Here is a 17,890-nt window from a genome sequence, read left to right as displayed (position 1 = left end):
TTGAACCATCCCTGTATCCCAGGGATAAACCCAACTTGGTCACAATGAATAATCTTTCCAATGCATTGCCGAATTGGGTTTGCTAGTATTTTGTTGAGGATATTTGCATCAATATTCATCAGAGACACTGGCCTGTAGTTTTCTTTCTTTGACATTTCTTTTTTCTGCTTTTAGTATCAAGGTTTGAAATTTTTTTTTTTTTTTAGAAACAGAGTCTTGCTCTGTTGCCCGGTCTGGGTCTGGAGTGCAATAGGGCGATCTTGGCTCACTGCAACCTCCACCTCCTGGGTGAAGCGATTCTCCCGCCTCAGCCTCCCAAGCAGCTGGGATTACAGGCACCTGCCACAATGCCTGGCTAATTTTTGTATTTTTGTAGAGATGGGGTTTCACCATGTTGACCAGGCTGGTCTTGAACTCCTGACCTCAGGTTATCTGCCTGCCTCAGGTGATCTGCCTGCCTCAGCCTCCCAAAGTGCTAGGATTACAGGCGTGAGCCACTGTGCTCAGCCCAAGGTTCGAAATTTTAATGACTTATTTTGTGGCCTAACATATGGTCTACTTTTGAGGATGATCCATTCTGCAACCATCAGATGAAATGTTCTAGAAATATCTATTAGGTCCATTTGGTCTACAGTGCAGATTAAGTCTGAGGTTTGTTAATTTTGTCTGGATGATCTGTCCAATGCTGAAAGCAGAGCGTTGAAGCCTCCATCTATTAATGTATTAAGGTTTATCTCTCTCTTTAGCTCTAATATTTGTTTTATATACCTGGGTGCTCTAGTGTTGGGTGCATATATACATTTACAATAGTTATAAATTTCTTGCTGAACTGGCCTCTTATATTACATAATAGTTTTTTTGGTGTCCTTTTATAGTTTTTGTCTTGAAATCTATTTTGCCTCATGTAACTACTATGTTCTTTTTGTTTTCAATTTGCTTCTCCCTCTTTCCATCCCCCTGTACTGTCCTGAAGAGATGGGTCCCCAACTTAAAGAAGCAAGCAGTCAGTGAACTGCCTGTAGGGAGGGGCAGCCTCCAAGAGCCCAGGCTTCAGTCCTGCAACCACAACAGACCCAATTCTACCAATGAGGCCAGGCGTGGTGGCTCACGCCTGTAATCCCAGCACTTGGGAGGCCAAGGTAGGGGGATCGCTTGAGCTCAGGAGTACAAGACCAGCCTGGGCAACATGGCAAAACCCCAACTCTTAACAAAAATACAAAAAATTAGCCAGGTGTGGTGGCACAGGCTTGCAGTTAGTCCCAGCTACTTGGGAGGCTGAGGTGGCAGAATTACTTGAGACCAGGAGGTAGAGGTTGCAGTGAATTGAGATCATTCCACTGTACTCTAGCCTGGGCTAGAGTTTATGTAATAGTTTATATTACATAAACTATTATGTAATATAAAGTGAGACCCTGTCCAAAAAAAAAAAAAACTAAAATTTTTAAAACTAAAATAAATAAGGTAATATGAAAAATAAAATTAAAAAGTGAGCCATGAGCATTCAGGGCCTCTGAGGTTTAACGAGTGAATGGAAAGGTTTGACTTGTCTACTCAGTCAGAGGGCAGTGAAGACCTGCCCCTGTGGTGCAGTCCAGTCCCCACCACAATGCACGCAAAGATGAGAGGCTAACAGTGGCCAGAATTCACAGCCCCATGTGGGCCGTGCTCCAGGAGTTACGGACTATCTTTAAGCACTCAAGGGAATGTGACATTTGACCTATGTCTTAAAGTAATAACTCAGTACTAACTTAATGGATAAAGGCAAAGGAAGAAAAAAACAGAAACAGAGAAGATGAATTAAGATGCTATCACCAAAGGTCCAAAAAAGAAAGGGTAAGAATCTAAGTCAAGACAGGGAAACAACAGTCTTCAAGATTATTTCAGGCAGGGCACAGTGGCTCACAACTTTAATCCCAGGATTTTGGGAGGCCAAGGCAGGCAGACTGCTTGAGCCCAAGAGTTCGAGACCAGCCTGGGCAACAGGGTGAAACTCAGTCTCTACAAAAAATACAAAAGTTAGCCAGGCATGGTGGTGCGTGCCTGCAGTCCCACTGCTCAGGGGACAGATATGGCATGATCACGTGAGCCTGGGGAGATCAAGGCTGCAGTTAGCCATGACGGTGCATTCCAGCCTGGGCAACAGAGTGAGACCCTGTCTTAAAAAAAAAAAATTATTTTAGATCACGTAGGCTGCATCAGATGCGAAAGAGACAACAAGGGAGGGAACAGAAGAATGAGAATTAGTTCCGCTTTAACCGCTAAGATATGCACTAAATACTGAACATAAACATGGAGCTTCTCCCCACCCCACCCACCCTCAGTAAATACAGATCCAGATCTTGGCAGAGTATTCAGGGCTAGAGACTCAAATCTGAGAGTAGTCCACAAAGGGACTACAGATGCTGCCCTGGAAGAGATGTCAACACGGAAGCAGAGCACGCAGACCACTGCCCAGCCCTGAAAGCACTCCGAGATTGCCCTAGACTGGCTGGGCTCCACACAGTGTTCTGGGGTACAGCCTAGCTTGAGAAACATTAGTGTTAAAGACGTACCATTAAAAAAATAAGCCAAAAGAAACATTTAAACACTAAGCCAAAAAGGAAGCCCAATTTACATGGAAACCAGAATAATTACCACTGCCTTTCTATTATTACCTGGGTAGTGTTGGGAGGGAAAAGGATAGGGCAGACCTTGTCCTTCTGAGTGACAAGGATTTCTTTTTTGGAAGGTGGAGACTTGACTACTGGAGGGACATACACCGTGGAAGCCTCCTAGGAACTGATGACCCAAATGAATGGTAGGCACCATTTTAAAAACAATTTGGTGCTAGGCGCGGTGGCTCACGCTTATAATCCCAGCACTTTGGAAGGCCACGGTGGGTGGATCATGAGGTCAGGAGTTCAAGACCAGCCTGGCTAACACAGTGAAACCCCATCTATACTAAAAATGCAAAAATTAGGTGGGCGTGGTAGCAGGTGCCTGTAATCCCAGCTACTTAGGAGGCTGAGGCAGGAGAATCACTTGAACCCAGGAGGTGGAGGCTGCAGCGAGCTGAGACCATGCCACTACACTGCAGCCTGGGCGACAGAGCCAGACTCCATCTCAAATGGGAAAAAAAAAGACAATTTGGGCATCTTAAAAAATTCAGAGGACAGAGGAACATCACTAAGACAATAAAGCAAGCCTCACTGAAAGAGGTCTCCAAAGAGTTAGACTGTGGACTGGCAGAAGTAAGCCCAGGAGAAGAGCTCTCCAGCACAGAGAGTACAGGTTCCAGACTGAGGAAGCAGCAGCCTAGGAACAACTGGAAGACAGCCGTGGCATTGAGAAGAACAAGGACTGTAGGCAGAGTGAGGTGGCTCATGCTGTAATCCCAGAGCTTTAGGAGGCCAAGGCAGACGGACTGCTTGAGGCCAAGAGTTCAAGATCAGCCTGGGCAACATGGTGAGACCAAGTCTCTACAAACCATGTAAAAATTAGCCAAGTGAATGGCAGGTGCCTGTAACCCCAGCTACTCAGGAGGCTAAGGCAGAAGGATCATCTGAGCCCAGGAGTTTAAGGTTACGGTGAGCTCTGATCACACAAGAGCACTCCAGCCTGGGTGGCAGAGACCCTATCCCTTAAAAAAAAAAAAAAGAACAGGATTTTCAATTTGTAAAGTAAGAGTAGTTATTTGTACAACTGTCCCTAATTAGCTTGTTTTCATTAGTAGCTGACTTACCTAAACGTGCCCAGTAGGTTTTCAACTTTTGACTTTTTTTGGTTTAGATCACAGACGTGTCTATTGAGTAATTATTTGGCCGAGAACCCTTTTCCAATTTGGTCTCACATTCCTATCTTACACCTCTGAAATGACATGACAAGGAAAGGCACTTTCATTGTCAAAAGACCCCAGCAAAAGAGGCAGGAACAGGCCCACTTTTTGCAAATCAGTAAAATGAAGCTCAGAAGTTCAATTACTTGACCAAAGGCCACACATCACCGAGGCTGTGAGGGGTGGGATTTGGGAAGAGGCCTAACTCCAAGGCTTATTCGCTTGCCACCAACATCATAACATGCACCCATACCTGCAGTAAGGCAGCCAGGGCAAGCCTTCAAGCTCCCATGTGTAGGCCACCAACACTTTAATGCCAAACAGGACTGGGCAAGCAAACCATTAAGGCACTATTAAAATGACTTCACAACTATAGAGCCAGGCAATACAATCCAAAACAGAATAATACAACAAATGAATATCCGATTAGCATAGAGGTTAGAAAAGTTTCTTTTTCATGTCCTTATAATTTGACAATCTGTTTAAATATTTTCAGGTAAGTAACGGTATATGGCTTTTCTTAAACTACAGAAAAACACTAAACACCTACTGCACATAGAACAACATATAAAAAAGTTTTAAGAATAGGTTCCTAGAACAATTAGAAAGGTCAGACAGGAACATTCCGTCCGTCCGTCTAAAGACATCACAGAAGCAGCAAGGGAGTGAGGTCTTCCTACAGCCTAAGTCCCATGAGAGGAAGAAAGAGGCACAGAAAACCCAAGAAAGCAGGGATGAGACTGAGAAGCAAAGCAGAGCTTCCGAGAGACTCCCAAGGCCCTCATACAGGGGGAGGAGGTGTGGCAGACATCATGCTTTGAGCTGGAGCCTCAAAGGGCCACACACGCAGACAAGCCTCACAAGAGACCAGCCCAGTTTCGTACCCTCTCAATTGCCAAGTGGACTGCAGTGACCTAGGATTGCCTAGAACATCCTCTCTGGAGGAAGATATTGTTACCCAGAGCCTCAGTTTATTGCTACAATATTGCATATATAGTATCTGGAACTCAAACAGAAACAATAATGACAAAGATAAAAGACCACATCACTGAAAAAATCTTTTTAAATAGAAATCAGTAGAATAGACCAAGAGCGGATGCTGAAAACAGAAATACACACAGGCTTTTGTCATGAAAGAAGAGCCTGAGGAATGAACTGAAGTGCTGACACTCGGCTCAGCAGATGCCAGCTCGGGGCAATGGGGTGAGGGAAGTGGGAAGTGGGAAAGGAGAGCAGTGAAGCAACGGTATGTGGTATGTGACTACACAGTCAGCCAAGCCTGATTTTAGCCTACTCTGCCCATTTCGCTTCCTAAAAAAAAGAAAAATAGATATTTTAAAAGAGTGATTTTATATTTTTCAATGGTTGAAAAATAATCAAAAGACACAGTGGCTCATGCCTATAATCCCAGCACTTTAGGACGCTGAAACAGGCAGATCATGAGGTTAGGAGTTCCAGACCTGCCCGGCCAACATAGTGAAACCCTGTCTCCACTAATAACACACACAAGAAATTAGCCAGGCATGGTGGCGCTTGCAATTGCAGCTACTCCAGAGACTGCAGCAGAATTGCTTAAACCCAGGAGGCAGAGGCTGCAGTGAGCTAAGATCGCACCACTCCACTCGAGCCTGGGCAACAGAGCAAGACTGTCTCTCAGGGGAAAAAAGAAAACTATCGTAAGCCTAGCCGGTCGCGGTGGCTCAAGCCTGTAATCCCAGCACTTTGGGAGGCTGAGGCGGGTGGATCAGGAGGTCAAGGGATCGAGACCATCCTGGTCAACACGGTGAAACTCCGTCTCTACTAAAAATACAAAAAATTAGCTGGGCATGGTGGCACGTGCCTGTAATCCCAGCTACTCTGGAGGCTGAGGCAGGAGAATTGGCTGAATTCTCGGCTCACCGCCAGGAAGCGGAGCTTGCAGTGAGCCGAAATCGCACCATTGTACTCCAGCCTGGGTAACAAGAGCGAAACTCCATCTCAAAAAAAAAAAAAAAATATGCCAACACATGAAAATTACATGACATTCAAATTTTGGTATCCACAAGTTTTCCTGGAATATAGTCACACTCTCATTTGGTGGCTCCTCTCAGATAACGGCCAGGGTGAGTAGTTACAGAAGAGCACGTTGGGCCCACATAAACATTTACTATCCAGAAAAAAATGTGCTGACCCCTATGTTAGTGCCACCTCTTCTCAATGAGCTGCAAATACAACCAATTGTTCAGCCAGCACATTCACTAGGCATATGTGGCACTTCCAGAAGGTTTGCAAGAAGAAACCACACCACAAAGTAGTCCAAGGAGGAAAAAAAAGGGGGAGGAATTAAAACACTCACTTCCCTCACCTCTCCTTGTAAAGTGGTGAATGTTCATACCATGGGGAATAACACCCACGCTAGCCCCTATTCCGGGCTGTGACACTGGCTCCTTGGTCAGGAAGCCATATCCAGCTCTGTTGCGTGACATCACAGCAGAGCAGCCCGTATGTATGAGTCAACCAAGAGGGACAGAGAGATGCAGTTAAGGAATCCATGGGGTCAGACAAGGTTTGTAAACACACTTTCATAATAACTACCTTTGACGGGCGCAGTGGCTCACACCTGTAATCCCAGCACTTTAGGAGGCCAAGGCCAGCAGATCACCTGAGGTCGAGAGTTTGAGACCAGCCTGACCAACATGGAGAAACCCTGTCTCCATTAAACACACAAAATTAGCCAGGCATGGTGGCACATGCCTGTAATCCTAGCTACTCAGGAGGCTGAGACAAGACAACTACTTGAACCCAGAAGGCGGAAGTTGTGGTGAGCCAAGATTGTGCCATTGCACTCCAGCCTGGGTAACAAGAGCTAAATTCTGCCTCAAAAATAAATAAATAACTACCTTTATATTTCCAAGAAATTAAAAGATCATACTGACAATTTCAACACAGAAGTTAAAACCAGAACAAAGTACCTAAAGCAGCAGTTAAAGAAACTGTCAAATACTTCAAACTGAACATTTTAAAGGGATGTGTTTAACATAATTCCACCTCAATAAAGCTGATATTCTTAAAAAAGAACGGAAATTCTGTGGCCGGGCGCGGTGGCTCAAGCCTGTGATCCCAGCACTTTGGGAGGCCGAGGCGGGTGGATCACGAGGTCAAGAGATCGAGACCATCCTGGTCAACATGATGAAACCCCGTCTCTACTAAAAATACAAAAAATTAGCTGGGCATGGTGGCTCGTGCCTGTAGTCCCAGCTACTCAGAAGGCTGAGGCAGGAGAATTGCCTGAACCCGGGAGGCGGAGGTTGCGGTGAGCCGAGGTCGCGCCATTGCACTCCAGCCTGGGTAACAAGAGCGAAACTCTGTCTCAAAAAAAAAAAAAAAAAAAAATGGAAATTCTGGAACAGAAAAATACACTAGTAAAATTTAAAACACAATGGATTGTATTAAAAACAGAGTGGGAAGACCTATACTCCCTCTGCCTATGAAGGATTGATTCTGTAGAAATTACTTCCTTGCTATAATCAACTAGAAAACCAGATAGAATATACCAAAAAACTGTAACCAAAAACTGGACAACAGACAGCCCAGAGCTGGGATCCCTGAGAGAAGGGAAACATTGCCCAGAAGCAGCTTCCAAGCTGCAGCCCAAGAAAGGGGAACCCAAATAGAGCCCAAAGGTCTTGCCGCGTTCAAGAGACAGATCGGCTATACATAGGTCAAATGGCAAGAATACAGCAAGCTCTGGAGATGAGTGGAGGGCCCCTTGAGTCTCTGAGTACTGCTCTGGGCATAGGCTAAGGGAAAGTATGGAAGGCTGAGGAAAGAAGCACTAGAAAGGAATATGCAGTATCACCATGACGCACACAGCCTGGGAAAAGCCTGTGTTTCCACAAACAAGGACAGAAAGACCTTTTAATACACCAAGCATCACGTGGAGTCCTAAGAAGCATATTGCCTTAGTAGTATGGATAAATTAGCCCCAGAGTAAAGGCTGTGTGGATCAGCCCTAAGAAACCTTATAATCAACCTTCAAAGAGATCAAACTGACCCCAAGTAACTTAGATGCATGGCAGAACAAAAAAACTAAGGTTCTCAAAGAAAAAAAATCCTTCACAGAACATAAAATTTATGATGTCTAGCATTCAATCAAATATTAGCAGGCATGCAAGCATGCCCCCATAAGCAGGGCAATCAATCAACAGAAATGACAGAATCAATCAACAGAGATGAATCTAGAAGTGATAGGAGATTAGAGTATTCATAGACAAGGACATTAAAAGCTCTCTTACAAAAATGCTGCCTATGCTGGCCGGGAGCGGTGGCTCCCGCCTGTAATCCCAGCACTTTGGGAGGCCAAGGCAGGTGAACCACGATGTCAGGAATTCAAGACCAGCCTGGCAAAGATGGTGACACCCCGTCTCTACTAAAAATACGAAAGTTATCCAGGCATGGTGGCGTGTGCCTGCAACCTCAGCTACTCAGGAGGCTGAGGCAGGGAATTGCTTAAACCCAGGAGGCAGAGGTTGCAGTGAGCTAAGATCATGCCACTGCACTCCAGCCTGGGCAACAGAGCGAGACTTTCTGAAAAAATAAATAAATAAATAAATAAAAGAAAAGAAAAAGAAATGCTCCCTATGCTAATAGAAGGAAACTATGAATGTAATAAGGAGTAAAACAGATGATACAAAAAGAACCCAAATGTAATGTCTAGAAATGAAAATACAAAAGTGAAATTGTGATGGATGAGATTAACAGATTAAACACTACCTCAAAGCATATAGCAGTTCTATGCTCTCTCCGTTAACATTCATGTAGTCTACATTTTATGAATAACTGTATCATGCCCACCATCAGTTGCAGGTTGATCTACAGTCACCCAGTTATCCAAAGATCTTTCTCTACTCCATTTCTAAGGAAGGGCTCATAAGAACAATTCTTCCTAAATTATGACTCACTCATCGGTAAGACTGTGTCTTTGTCATCCGACAAATCGGTTTTGCTGAAACAAAAAAATGCTTGACTCACATTTTCTTTTCCTGAGTGCCTTAAATAGGTTACTCAATTTTCTTCTTCATAAAGAACTGTCATCTGCTGGACACACTGGCTCACTCCTATAATCCCAGCACTTTGGGAGGCCAAGGAGGGTGAATTGCCTGAGCTCAAGAGTTCAAGACCAGCCTGAGCAACATGGTAAAACCCTGTCTCTACTAAAAATACAAAAACTTAGCTCGGTGTGGTGATTGATCTCTGTTGATTGATTCTGTCACGCCTGTGACTCCAGCCACTTGGGAGGCTGAGGAATGAGAATGGCTTGAACGCAGGAGGTGGAAGTTGCAAGCGTAAGACTACTCTATCTCAAAAAAAAAAAAGTCATCAAAGTCCTATGGTAAACCGTTTTCCTTTTTTTTAGTAACCAGTCTTTTCCAAGAACCAAAGTTAAAAGTTCCTTAAGACACCAGGCGAGGCGCAGTGGCTCACCCAGCACTTTGGGAGGCCAAGGCAAGATGATCACTTGAATGTAGTTCTAGACTAGCCTGGGTAACAAAGCAAGACCCTGTCTCTAGAAAAAAACTTTAAAAATAGGCTGGGCACAGTGGCTCACACCTATAATCCCAGCATGCTGGGAGGCCGAGGCAGACAGATCATGAGGTCAGGAGATTGAGACCATCCTGGTCAACATGGTGAAATCCTGTCTCTACTAAAAATACAAAAATTAGCCATGGATGGTGGCGGGCGCCTGTAGTCCCAGCTACTCGGGAGGCTGAGGCAGGAGAATCACTTGTGCCCAGGAGTTCGAGGCTGCAGTGAGCTATGATTGCACCTCTGTGCTCCAGACTGGGTGACAGAACAAGACCCTGTACAAAAATAAATCAGCTGGGCGTGGTGGCTCATGCCGGTAATCCCAGCACTTTGGGAGTCCAAGGCAGGCGGATCACCTGAGGTCAGGAGTTTGAGACCAGCCCAGCCAACATGGTGAAACCCTGTCTCAATAAAGAAAATAAAAATTTAAAAAAATCAAATAACAAAGACTAATAAAATTTATAAAACCCTGACAAGATTCAAAACATAGAGAAGATGCAAATAACCAAAATCATGAATTAAAAAGGGAGCAATGCCACCTATTCTATAGACGTGCAAGTCATCACAAGAACCCGTCACAATTTTTACCCTAATTTGAAAATTTGGAAATGTTTGCTGGATAAGAGATTTTGAACCAAGTCTTGAAAAGTTTCTGAAAAGACAATGGCAGAGGGAAGAAATAGGGACTCTAAATACTGGGGGTGGAGAGTGCAAATGACACAGCACAGGAGGAACTAAACTCTAGGAGAGAACAGGCGATGCCCTGCTCTGGAGGCCCAGTATTCCCTAAGCACCTCCACAGTGCACTTACCCTAAGCTGTCTCATTTACGTAGAATCCCTCTCCCCGCACCCCCTCCAGGCAGAGTCTCGCTCTGTCATTGCTCAGGCTGGAGTGCAATGGTGTGATCTGGGCTCACTGCAACCTCCGCCTCCTAGGTTCAAGAGATTACAGGCGCACACCATGGCACGTGGACAATTTTGTTCTATTTTTAGTAGAGAAGGGGTTTCGCCATGTTGGCCAGGCTAGTCTGTAACTCCTAACTTCAGTTGATCCACCCACCCTGGCCTCCCAAAGTACTGAGATTACAGGCACAAGCCACCGCGCCAGCCTATGTAATATCACTCTACTTCTTAACCCATGGACTAGCACCCCTCAAGAGCAAAAGCTGCCTCCTGTTCATCTCTGCAGTTAAGCAACACTTGTTTTGTTTCGTTTGAAATGGAGTCTCACTCTGTTGCCCATGCTGAAGTGCAGTGGCTCAGTCTTGGCTCACTGCAACCTACACCTCCCAGGTTCAAACGATTCTCCTGCCTCAGTCTCCCAAGTAGCTGGGAATACAGGCGCACACTACTATGCCCGGCTAATTTTTGCATTTTTAGTAGAGACGAAGTTTCACCATGCTGGCCAGGCTGATCTTGAACTCCTGACCTCAGGTGATCCACCCTCCTTGGCCTCCCAAAGTGCTGGGATTATAGGAATAAGCCACCGCACCCAGCCCATCTCCTGATATTTCGAAACATGAAGTGACAATATTTACATTCAATAAGTTTAACTCTAAAAGCTTACATTTATGCTTATTCATTTTGAATTGATGGTTAGATGAAGAGACAAATAAATGGTCCCAGTTTAGCTACTGATATACTCAACAACCAACCTTGTTGTTGATGGACCCGAGGGCATTATGCTGAGTAAACAAACTCATCTCCGAAGCTCACATATCATATGGCAATCTCACAACAACAAAATTATAGAGATGGGGAACAGATTAGTAGTTGTCAGGAGTTAGAGATGGTCGCAGAAGAGAAAAAGCAGGAGAAAGATCTTTGTAGTGATGAAACAGTTCTGCATAGTAGTTGTGCTGTGGTTATATTTACAGACATGAGAGAATGGCACAGAACTATGCACACACATTTTACCTGGGTCTTTATACTGTATTACAGTTACATGTACAAGTTACATGCGTCCGCAAGATGTAACCACTGGGGCAGTATGGGCAAACACACAATGACCTCTCTCCGTTCTTCACAACTTCCTGAGAATCTATTATTATTGCAAAATAAAATGTTTAAAAACAAAACTGCTTCATGCATATCTAATTTCAGGTACCACTTTAAGATATCTCCATTCTGGACCCATGCTCAAAGACATGCCCCTTTACCTTACAACAAGACTGGCAAACAGGCATATGTTTTAAGAATCAAAAGCCTTTAAGGTATCAAATACTGTTTTTTATAGTTCCTTTGCTTAACTGACTTTTTGGCTTGCTAAAGAACTACCAAACACGTCGGATTAGAAGTACTTTTACTGTAAAAATAAAAAGTGATGTGGCCAACTCCTCTTAGCGCTATAATTGATTGCTCTTCACAAGGGTCATGAAGGAAAACATGGTGATTCAATAACTCCACACACCAAGCAGAAAAGAGTGTTGAATAATTAAACTGTTTATATGTAAAAACCAGATACATAGGCCTGGCATAAAATGAGCCTCCGTTAGAGGTTGCTGAATGTAGGTTCCTAGGCCTGATGCATCCAAATAATGTCGACAATCAAGCAGCTGATTATCAGTGCTCTCTATAATACACAAGCAATAAAAGTTTTCACACTCCAAAATCCTTCCTTTCTAAAGTTACTAAGACTTTCAAGGGCATTTCAAACAAAAATAGCTGTAGAAAACAGATTTGATCAATCCTATGGCTAAGAAACATCTTTCTACTCCATGTATTATTCATTAACCAAGTGTCAACTCTGTTTCCAGTACAAAAGTCTGAAGTAGTGGAGCACTTCCCACTCCAGGTGGGAGAGTCATCCTCAACAAAATAAGGGTAAAACCTGTGAGCACAAGGTTTCCATCTGCAATTCCTGTCCGAAAGGAAGCTCTCCAAAGGGGGAAACCACGTCTCATCCCTTAGGGTAAAACAACATTCATTCCTTGCATTTAACAAGCAATGCTGAAGAAATATAAAACAAAGGTTGGCAATCACTTTTTCATTCTCCTTATACCTGTAACACATTTTTCCTCTGGTGCACACTGTCTAAACCCTAGTCATTTCCCTTACCCCTAGGGAGAGTTTAGAAAACTTTCTGGCCAGGTGCAGCGGCTCACGCTTGTAATCCCAGCAATTTGGGAGGCCAAGGCGGGGAGATCACTTTGAGGTCAGAAGACCAGCCTGGCCAACATGGTGAAACCTCGTCTCTACTAAAAATATAAAAATTAGTCGGGCATGGTAGCACATACTTGTAATGCCAGCTACTCGGGAGGCTGAGGTGGGAGAATCACTTGAAACAAGGAGGTGGAAGTTGCAGTGAGCCAAGATTGCACCAATGCACTCTAGCCTGGACAACAGAGCAAGACTCCATCTCAAAAAAAAAAAAAAACTTTCTAATCGTATTGGAAATCTGTAAGAACGGTCAAGTAAAACATGCCCTCTAAGACATAAATGCTGTCTCACTGTGTGTTTATCTGCCTAACTCGTCATAGGAACTCAATTCAGTATTAAACTGCTTTTAGATCGAGACACTAGAACTCATGTTTAGCAGTTATTAAACTAACTGCTAAACTAAGAAAAAAACTTCATTAGGCAAAGTCATCTACTCCAATAAGTTTCACAAAATACATAAACACTAATATAGGCCAGGCGCGGTGGCTCACGCCTGGAATCCCAGCATTTCGGGAGGCCAAAGCCGGCGGATCACAAGGTAAAGAGATTGAGACCATCCTAGCCAACATGACGAAACCCCGTCTCTACCAAAAATACAAAAATGAGCTGGGTGTGGTGGTGCGTGCCTGTAATCGCAGCTCCTCGGGAGGCTGAGGCAGGAGAATCGCTTGAACCTGGGAGGCAGAGGTTGCAGTAAGCTGAGATCGCGCCACTGCACTCCAGTCTGGCGGCAGAGCAAGACTGCATCTCAAAAAAAAAAATTTTTTAAACAAGTTTGCCTGAATCTAAAGATTTCAGAAACATAAAATTACTCATCTCTCACCTCTCCCACCCACTTAAAATGACAAAGAAAAAAAAGTCAGTATAGCTAAATAAAAGAAAATGTTTAAAGAGAAACAAACCCAAAGAATAACTACACCAATTCTTGACCCAATTTTCTGTGCTCTGTCTTATCTAACAACACACCCTGCATAACAATCCCATCAACCACAACAGATTTCTTTTTCCTTTTTTTTTTTTTTTTCAGAGACAGGGTTTCACCTATTGGTCAGACTGGTCTCCAACTCCTGACCTCAGGTGATCCAACCGCCTCAGCCTCCCAAAGTGCTGGGATTACAGGCTTCTTTTTCCTTCTCTTTGAAACAAAGTTTTGCTCTCATTGCCCAGGCTGGAGTGCAACAGCATGATCTCAGCTCACTGCAACCTCTGCCTCCTGGGTTCAAGTGATTCTCCTGCCTCAGCCTCCTGAGTAGCTGGGATTACAGGTATGCACCACCATGCCTGGCTAATTTTGTATTTTTAGTAGAGATGGGGTTTCACCATGTTGGTCAGGCTGATCTCCAACTCCTGACCTCAGGTGATCCACCCACCTTGGCCTCCCAAAGTGCTGGGATTACAGGCATGAGCCACGGTGCCTAGCCCCACATCATAGTTCTAAACACCAGACTCTAATATCTAACACTCAACACCTGTTTAAAAAGAAAAATAAGGCCGGGAAAAGTGGCTCACACCTGTAATCCCAGCACTTCTGGAGGCCAAGGCGGGTGGATCACGACATCAAGAGATCAAGACCATGCTGGCCAATACAATGAAGCCCCATCTCTACTAAAAATACAAAAAACTTAGCCATGGTGGTGCGAACCTGTAGTCCCAGCTACTTGGGAGCCTGAGGCAGGAGAACTGCTTAAACCCAGAAGGCAGAGGTTGCAGTTAGCCGACATGGCGCCACTGCACTCCAGCCTGGCAACACAGCGAGACTGTTTCAAAAAAAAAAAAACGGGGAAGGAGCAATAACACTTCAGTGTAAGTATGATCAACTACTACTTATAGCCTACATAATTTTTGATAAACAGTCATGTACTATGTAAGATTGTATTATAAAAGGCAGATTACTTGAGAAATACCTAAAGTGGTTAACCTCAGGGAGGAGGAAAATATACACACAAACTACTTCAAACACTTCTTTTTGCTCGTGATCAGGAGTTGCAAAAGTAGTTTTTCCAAGCCATTTCCAAATAAAAGTAGCTTAGAGGTAAAGAACTGTCTAATGAAATATTACTATTCATTTGATAATGTCCTGACAAGCTTGCAATTATCTACCAATATTGTTTCCTCATGTTCTTGACGTGAAAATCCAAGCACTCCTCTTAACAAGGAGTTACAAATACAAAGCAAACAGCTCAACTGAACTAACTCTTGTCTCTCCAGAAACACAAACACAAGAGCTGAGAAATGAGTGAGTTTCTATAGGCCATAATTACTGCAACTGACTTCTCCAAGGTTTCCCTCGACAGTTAACTAAACGGCTCAACAACTATCAGTAACAAACAACCTTCACCATGATATGGTTAGGGGTGTGGCACATTTCTTAAGCAGTAATAATAAATAGGAAAAAAATTTGCCTATTAATAGATCTCAAGTTTAGTGCACTTGCAAGGAACTAATTAAAAGGCAGCCAAGCACAATCTACAAAAACAGCCATAAAGGCTGCTACATTTTAAGTTACAGGAAATAAACCTGCTCCTCTAATACAGCAAAATACAACCGACTTCCCCTTACATACCCTAAAAAAAAAAGCCTTAAAAAATTTTTTTAAAGCCTTAAACCAGAAATTTAAATATGGAAGCAGAAGCACACCAAGAAAAAGACATGTCAAACCCCACCTGTATATCTGTTTTCAACCATTTGGAGTCAAGGCGAGCCTGGGCAGCCAAACAGAAAGACTCAGAAGACATCTTTTCTCCAGCTTCCTCCCAGTTCTCAGCCCTGCAAGTAAACATAAATGTTGAAGACCTAACGCTGTCTGTTATTTTACAAAGACACTCCCGAAAGGTTTAAAGCAGAAAAAAAAAAAAAGAACAGAAAAGTGAAGAGCTGGGGGAGGGGAGTGAGGGGAAAGAGGCACGAGATGGAGGGAGGGGAGGCGAAGGGAAAGCCTCCTTCCAAGGTAGGCAGGGCGTGCCGGGTTTCTGCACCACGCAGGCGAGACCTTGAGAATGGACGGTCACAGGAGGCCAAATCACAATGTCATCCCCCTGCCCTCACATCCAAAAAGAACACGACAGGAAGCCCCTCGTTTTCACGACAAATGACAGCGGCATACATCTGCCGCTCTGCCCCACAGTAGGGCGAGTGAGTGAAACAAATGATTCAGAAGAATCGCCTGCGAAACACCCACAGCCACCACCACTACGAGATGGAGAGAGGCCCGAGGCTGCGCCGCGGGCGGTCCGCGCAGGCCCCGGTGCGGCCGCCGCGCCCACGCCCGCCTCTCGGACTCGGCCGCCGCCCGCCCGCGCCCGCGCCCGCGCCCGCGCCCGCACCACCCCCGCCGCCGGCCGACCCGCTGCTCCCGACCAGGACCTGACGCGCAGGGCCCGCCGCCTCACCGCGCCGGCGTGCGGACACAGCCTCCGCGGCCGCCGCTGGCTCAGCCGGCGCCCGCGATCCCGGCGCCTCTAGCGGCCCGAGGGGCGGGCCGAGGCGGGACTGCCGCCCCCCGCGTACGGCCAATCGCAGCGAGGCTGCTCCGAGGGCGCAGCCAATGGGGAAGAGGAGCCCTTCGCCGCTCCTCCCGATCCCGGCTTCCCGCAGTCCCGCTCATCTTCCTACTTGGAACTCACCGGCTGCAGCCAAGGCCAACCGCGGGAGCCGAGAGGCGGGATTTCCGCCGCACGCACCACGCACGCACGCACCACGCACGCACGCACCACGCACGCACGTGCTCCCACTGGAGAAACTCGTCCGGCCGCCACCGGAGACTCGCCTGGCGGGGAGCGCTTTAATAACGTGGCGGGTGGTCGCGCTTACACTGACTTGGCGGTCAGGTGGCGAGTCCGGCTCCCCTGGGGATGAGAACGCATCTTTGTGAGGTCAGCGCGGCTTGAAGAGCTTCCCCCTGTCTGTTCAACTGAATGCAGCAAAAGTCTTGGGCCGATTGCATGGAACTGCTGTGGAAGGACTATGCCGGGAATCAGAGGAGGAAACAGACAAGGCCGGGCGCGGTGGCTCACGCCTGTAATCCCAGCACTTTGGGAGGCCAAGGCAGGCAGATCACTAGGTCAGGAGTTCGAGACCAGCCTGGCCAACATGGTGAAACCCTTTCTCTACTAAAAATACAAAAATTAGCCTGGCATGGTGGCGCGCGCCTCTAATCCCAGCTACTCAGGAGGCTAAGGCAGGAGAATCGGGTCTCAGTGAGTCGAGACTGCCATTGCACTCCAACCTGGGCAATATAGCAAGACTCCATCTAAAAAAAAAAAAAAGAAAAGGAAAAAAAGGAAACAGACCTCCCCGCCGACCACAAAGCCAAATTTAAGAAATATAAAGCAATATAGGCCGGGCACGGTGGCTCACGTGTGTAATTTTTAGCGCTTTGGGAGGCCAAGGCGGGAGGATCCCGTGTTGCCAGACTGGGCAACATAACAAGACACCATCTCTACAAAAAAACAAATTAGCCGGGTGTGGTGGCTCACACCTGTGATCCCAGCTACTCTGGAGGCTGAGGCAGGAGAATCGCCTTAGCTGGGGAGTTCAATGCTACAGTGAGCTGAGATCTTGCCACTGCACTCTAGCCTGGGCGCAGAGTGAGATCCTGCCTCTAGGAAAGAGAAAAACATCGGCCGGGGGTGGTGGCTCGCCCCCTGTAATCCCAACACTTTGGGAAGCCAAGGCAGGTGGGTCATTTGAGGTCAGGAGTTCAAGACCAGCCTGGCCAGCATGGTCAGACCCCCGTCTCTACTAACAATACAAAAATTAGCCGGGTGTGGTGGTGGGTGCCTGTAATTCCATCTACTCGGGAGGCTGAGGCAGGAAAATCGCTTAAACCCAGCAGGTCGAGATTGCAGTGAGCCGAGATTGCACACTGCACTCCAGCCTGGGCAGCAGAGACTGCACCACTGCAGCCTCAACTTCCCGGGTTCAGGTTGTTCTCCCACCTTAGCCTTCCCGGAGAGGGACTGCAGGCACATGTCAGCACGCCTAGCTAATTTTTGTATTTTTTGTAGAGAGAGGGTTTTGCCATGTTGCCCAGGCTGATCTTAAACTCCTGGGCTCAAGTGATCCAGCCGCCTCAGTCTCCCAAAATGCTGGGATTACAGGTGTGAGCACTACACTCAGCTAGTAGTAATGAACTTTGAACAGAAGGAAAAGTTGCTGTTTTTTCTTAGTTATGTTTTAACTATATTTTCTAATTAAACATGTAAAACTAAAATTCTATTCTTAAAAATCAGTAAGACCTCAGAGCAAAACGAATAGAGCATAAATATTTATTTTAGTTAACTTGTATAAATTTGACTTCTGGAAAAATAATGGAATTGATTTTCTAAGAAAACAATCCACCACTTTGGTGG

At 45.6% G+C, this 17,890-nt stretch overlaps 1 protein-coding gene across 6 annotated transcripts in view; it reads right to left on the bottom strand.

Moving 5' to 3' along the window:
• The window catches only part of HERC2 (HECT and RLD domain containing E3 ubiquitin protein ligase 2), a 206,450-nt gene extending 190,443 nt beyond the window's left edge, over positions 1 to 16,007 (bottom strand). For 5 of the 6 annotated variants that reach the window (XR_013536483.1, XR_013536484.1, XM_035303531.3 and 2 more), the window contains exons 1-2: positions 15,903 to 16,007; positions 15,203 to 15,305 (exon numbers count right to left, since the gene is read on the bottom strand). Coding sequence is in view for 4 of the 6 variants with exons in the window: in XM_035303531.3 (XP_035159422.3) it covers positions 15,203 to 15,274 (72 nt within the window). In the remaining 2 variants the exon portion in view is untranslated. The remainder of the gene's footprint in view (positions 1 to 15,202; positions 15,306 to 15,902) is intronic. The other variant, XM_078375668.1, reaches the window with a different exon arrangement.
• Between the last annotated feature and the right edge of the window lie 1,883 nt (positions 16,008 to 17,890).

Source organism: Callithrix jacchus, chromosome 6, assembly GCF_049354715.1.
Source record: "Callithrix jacchus isolate 240 chromosome 6, calJac240_pri, whole genome shotgun sequence".
In the NCBI taxonomy this organism is placed as follows: Eukaryota; Metazoa; Chordata; class Mammalia; order Primates; family Cebidae; genus Callithrix; species Callithrix jacchus.
Note: the sequence above shows the minus strand (reverse complement) of the source record. Positions and strands in the feature narration are given on the sequence as shown.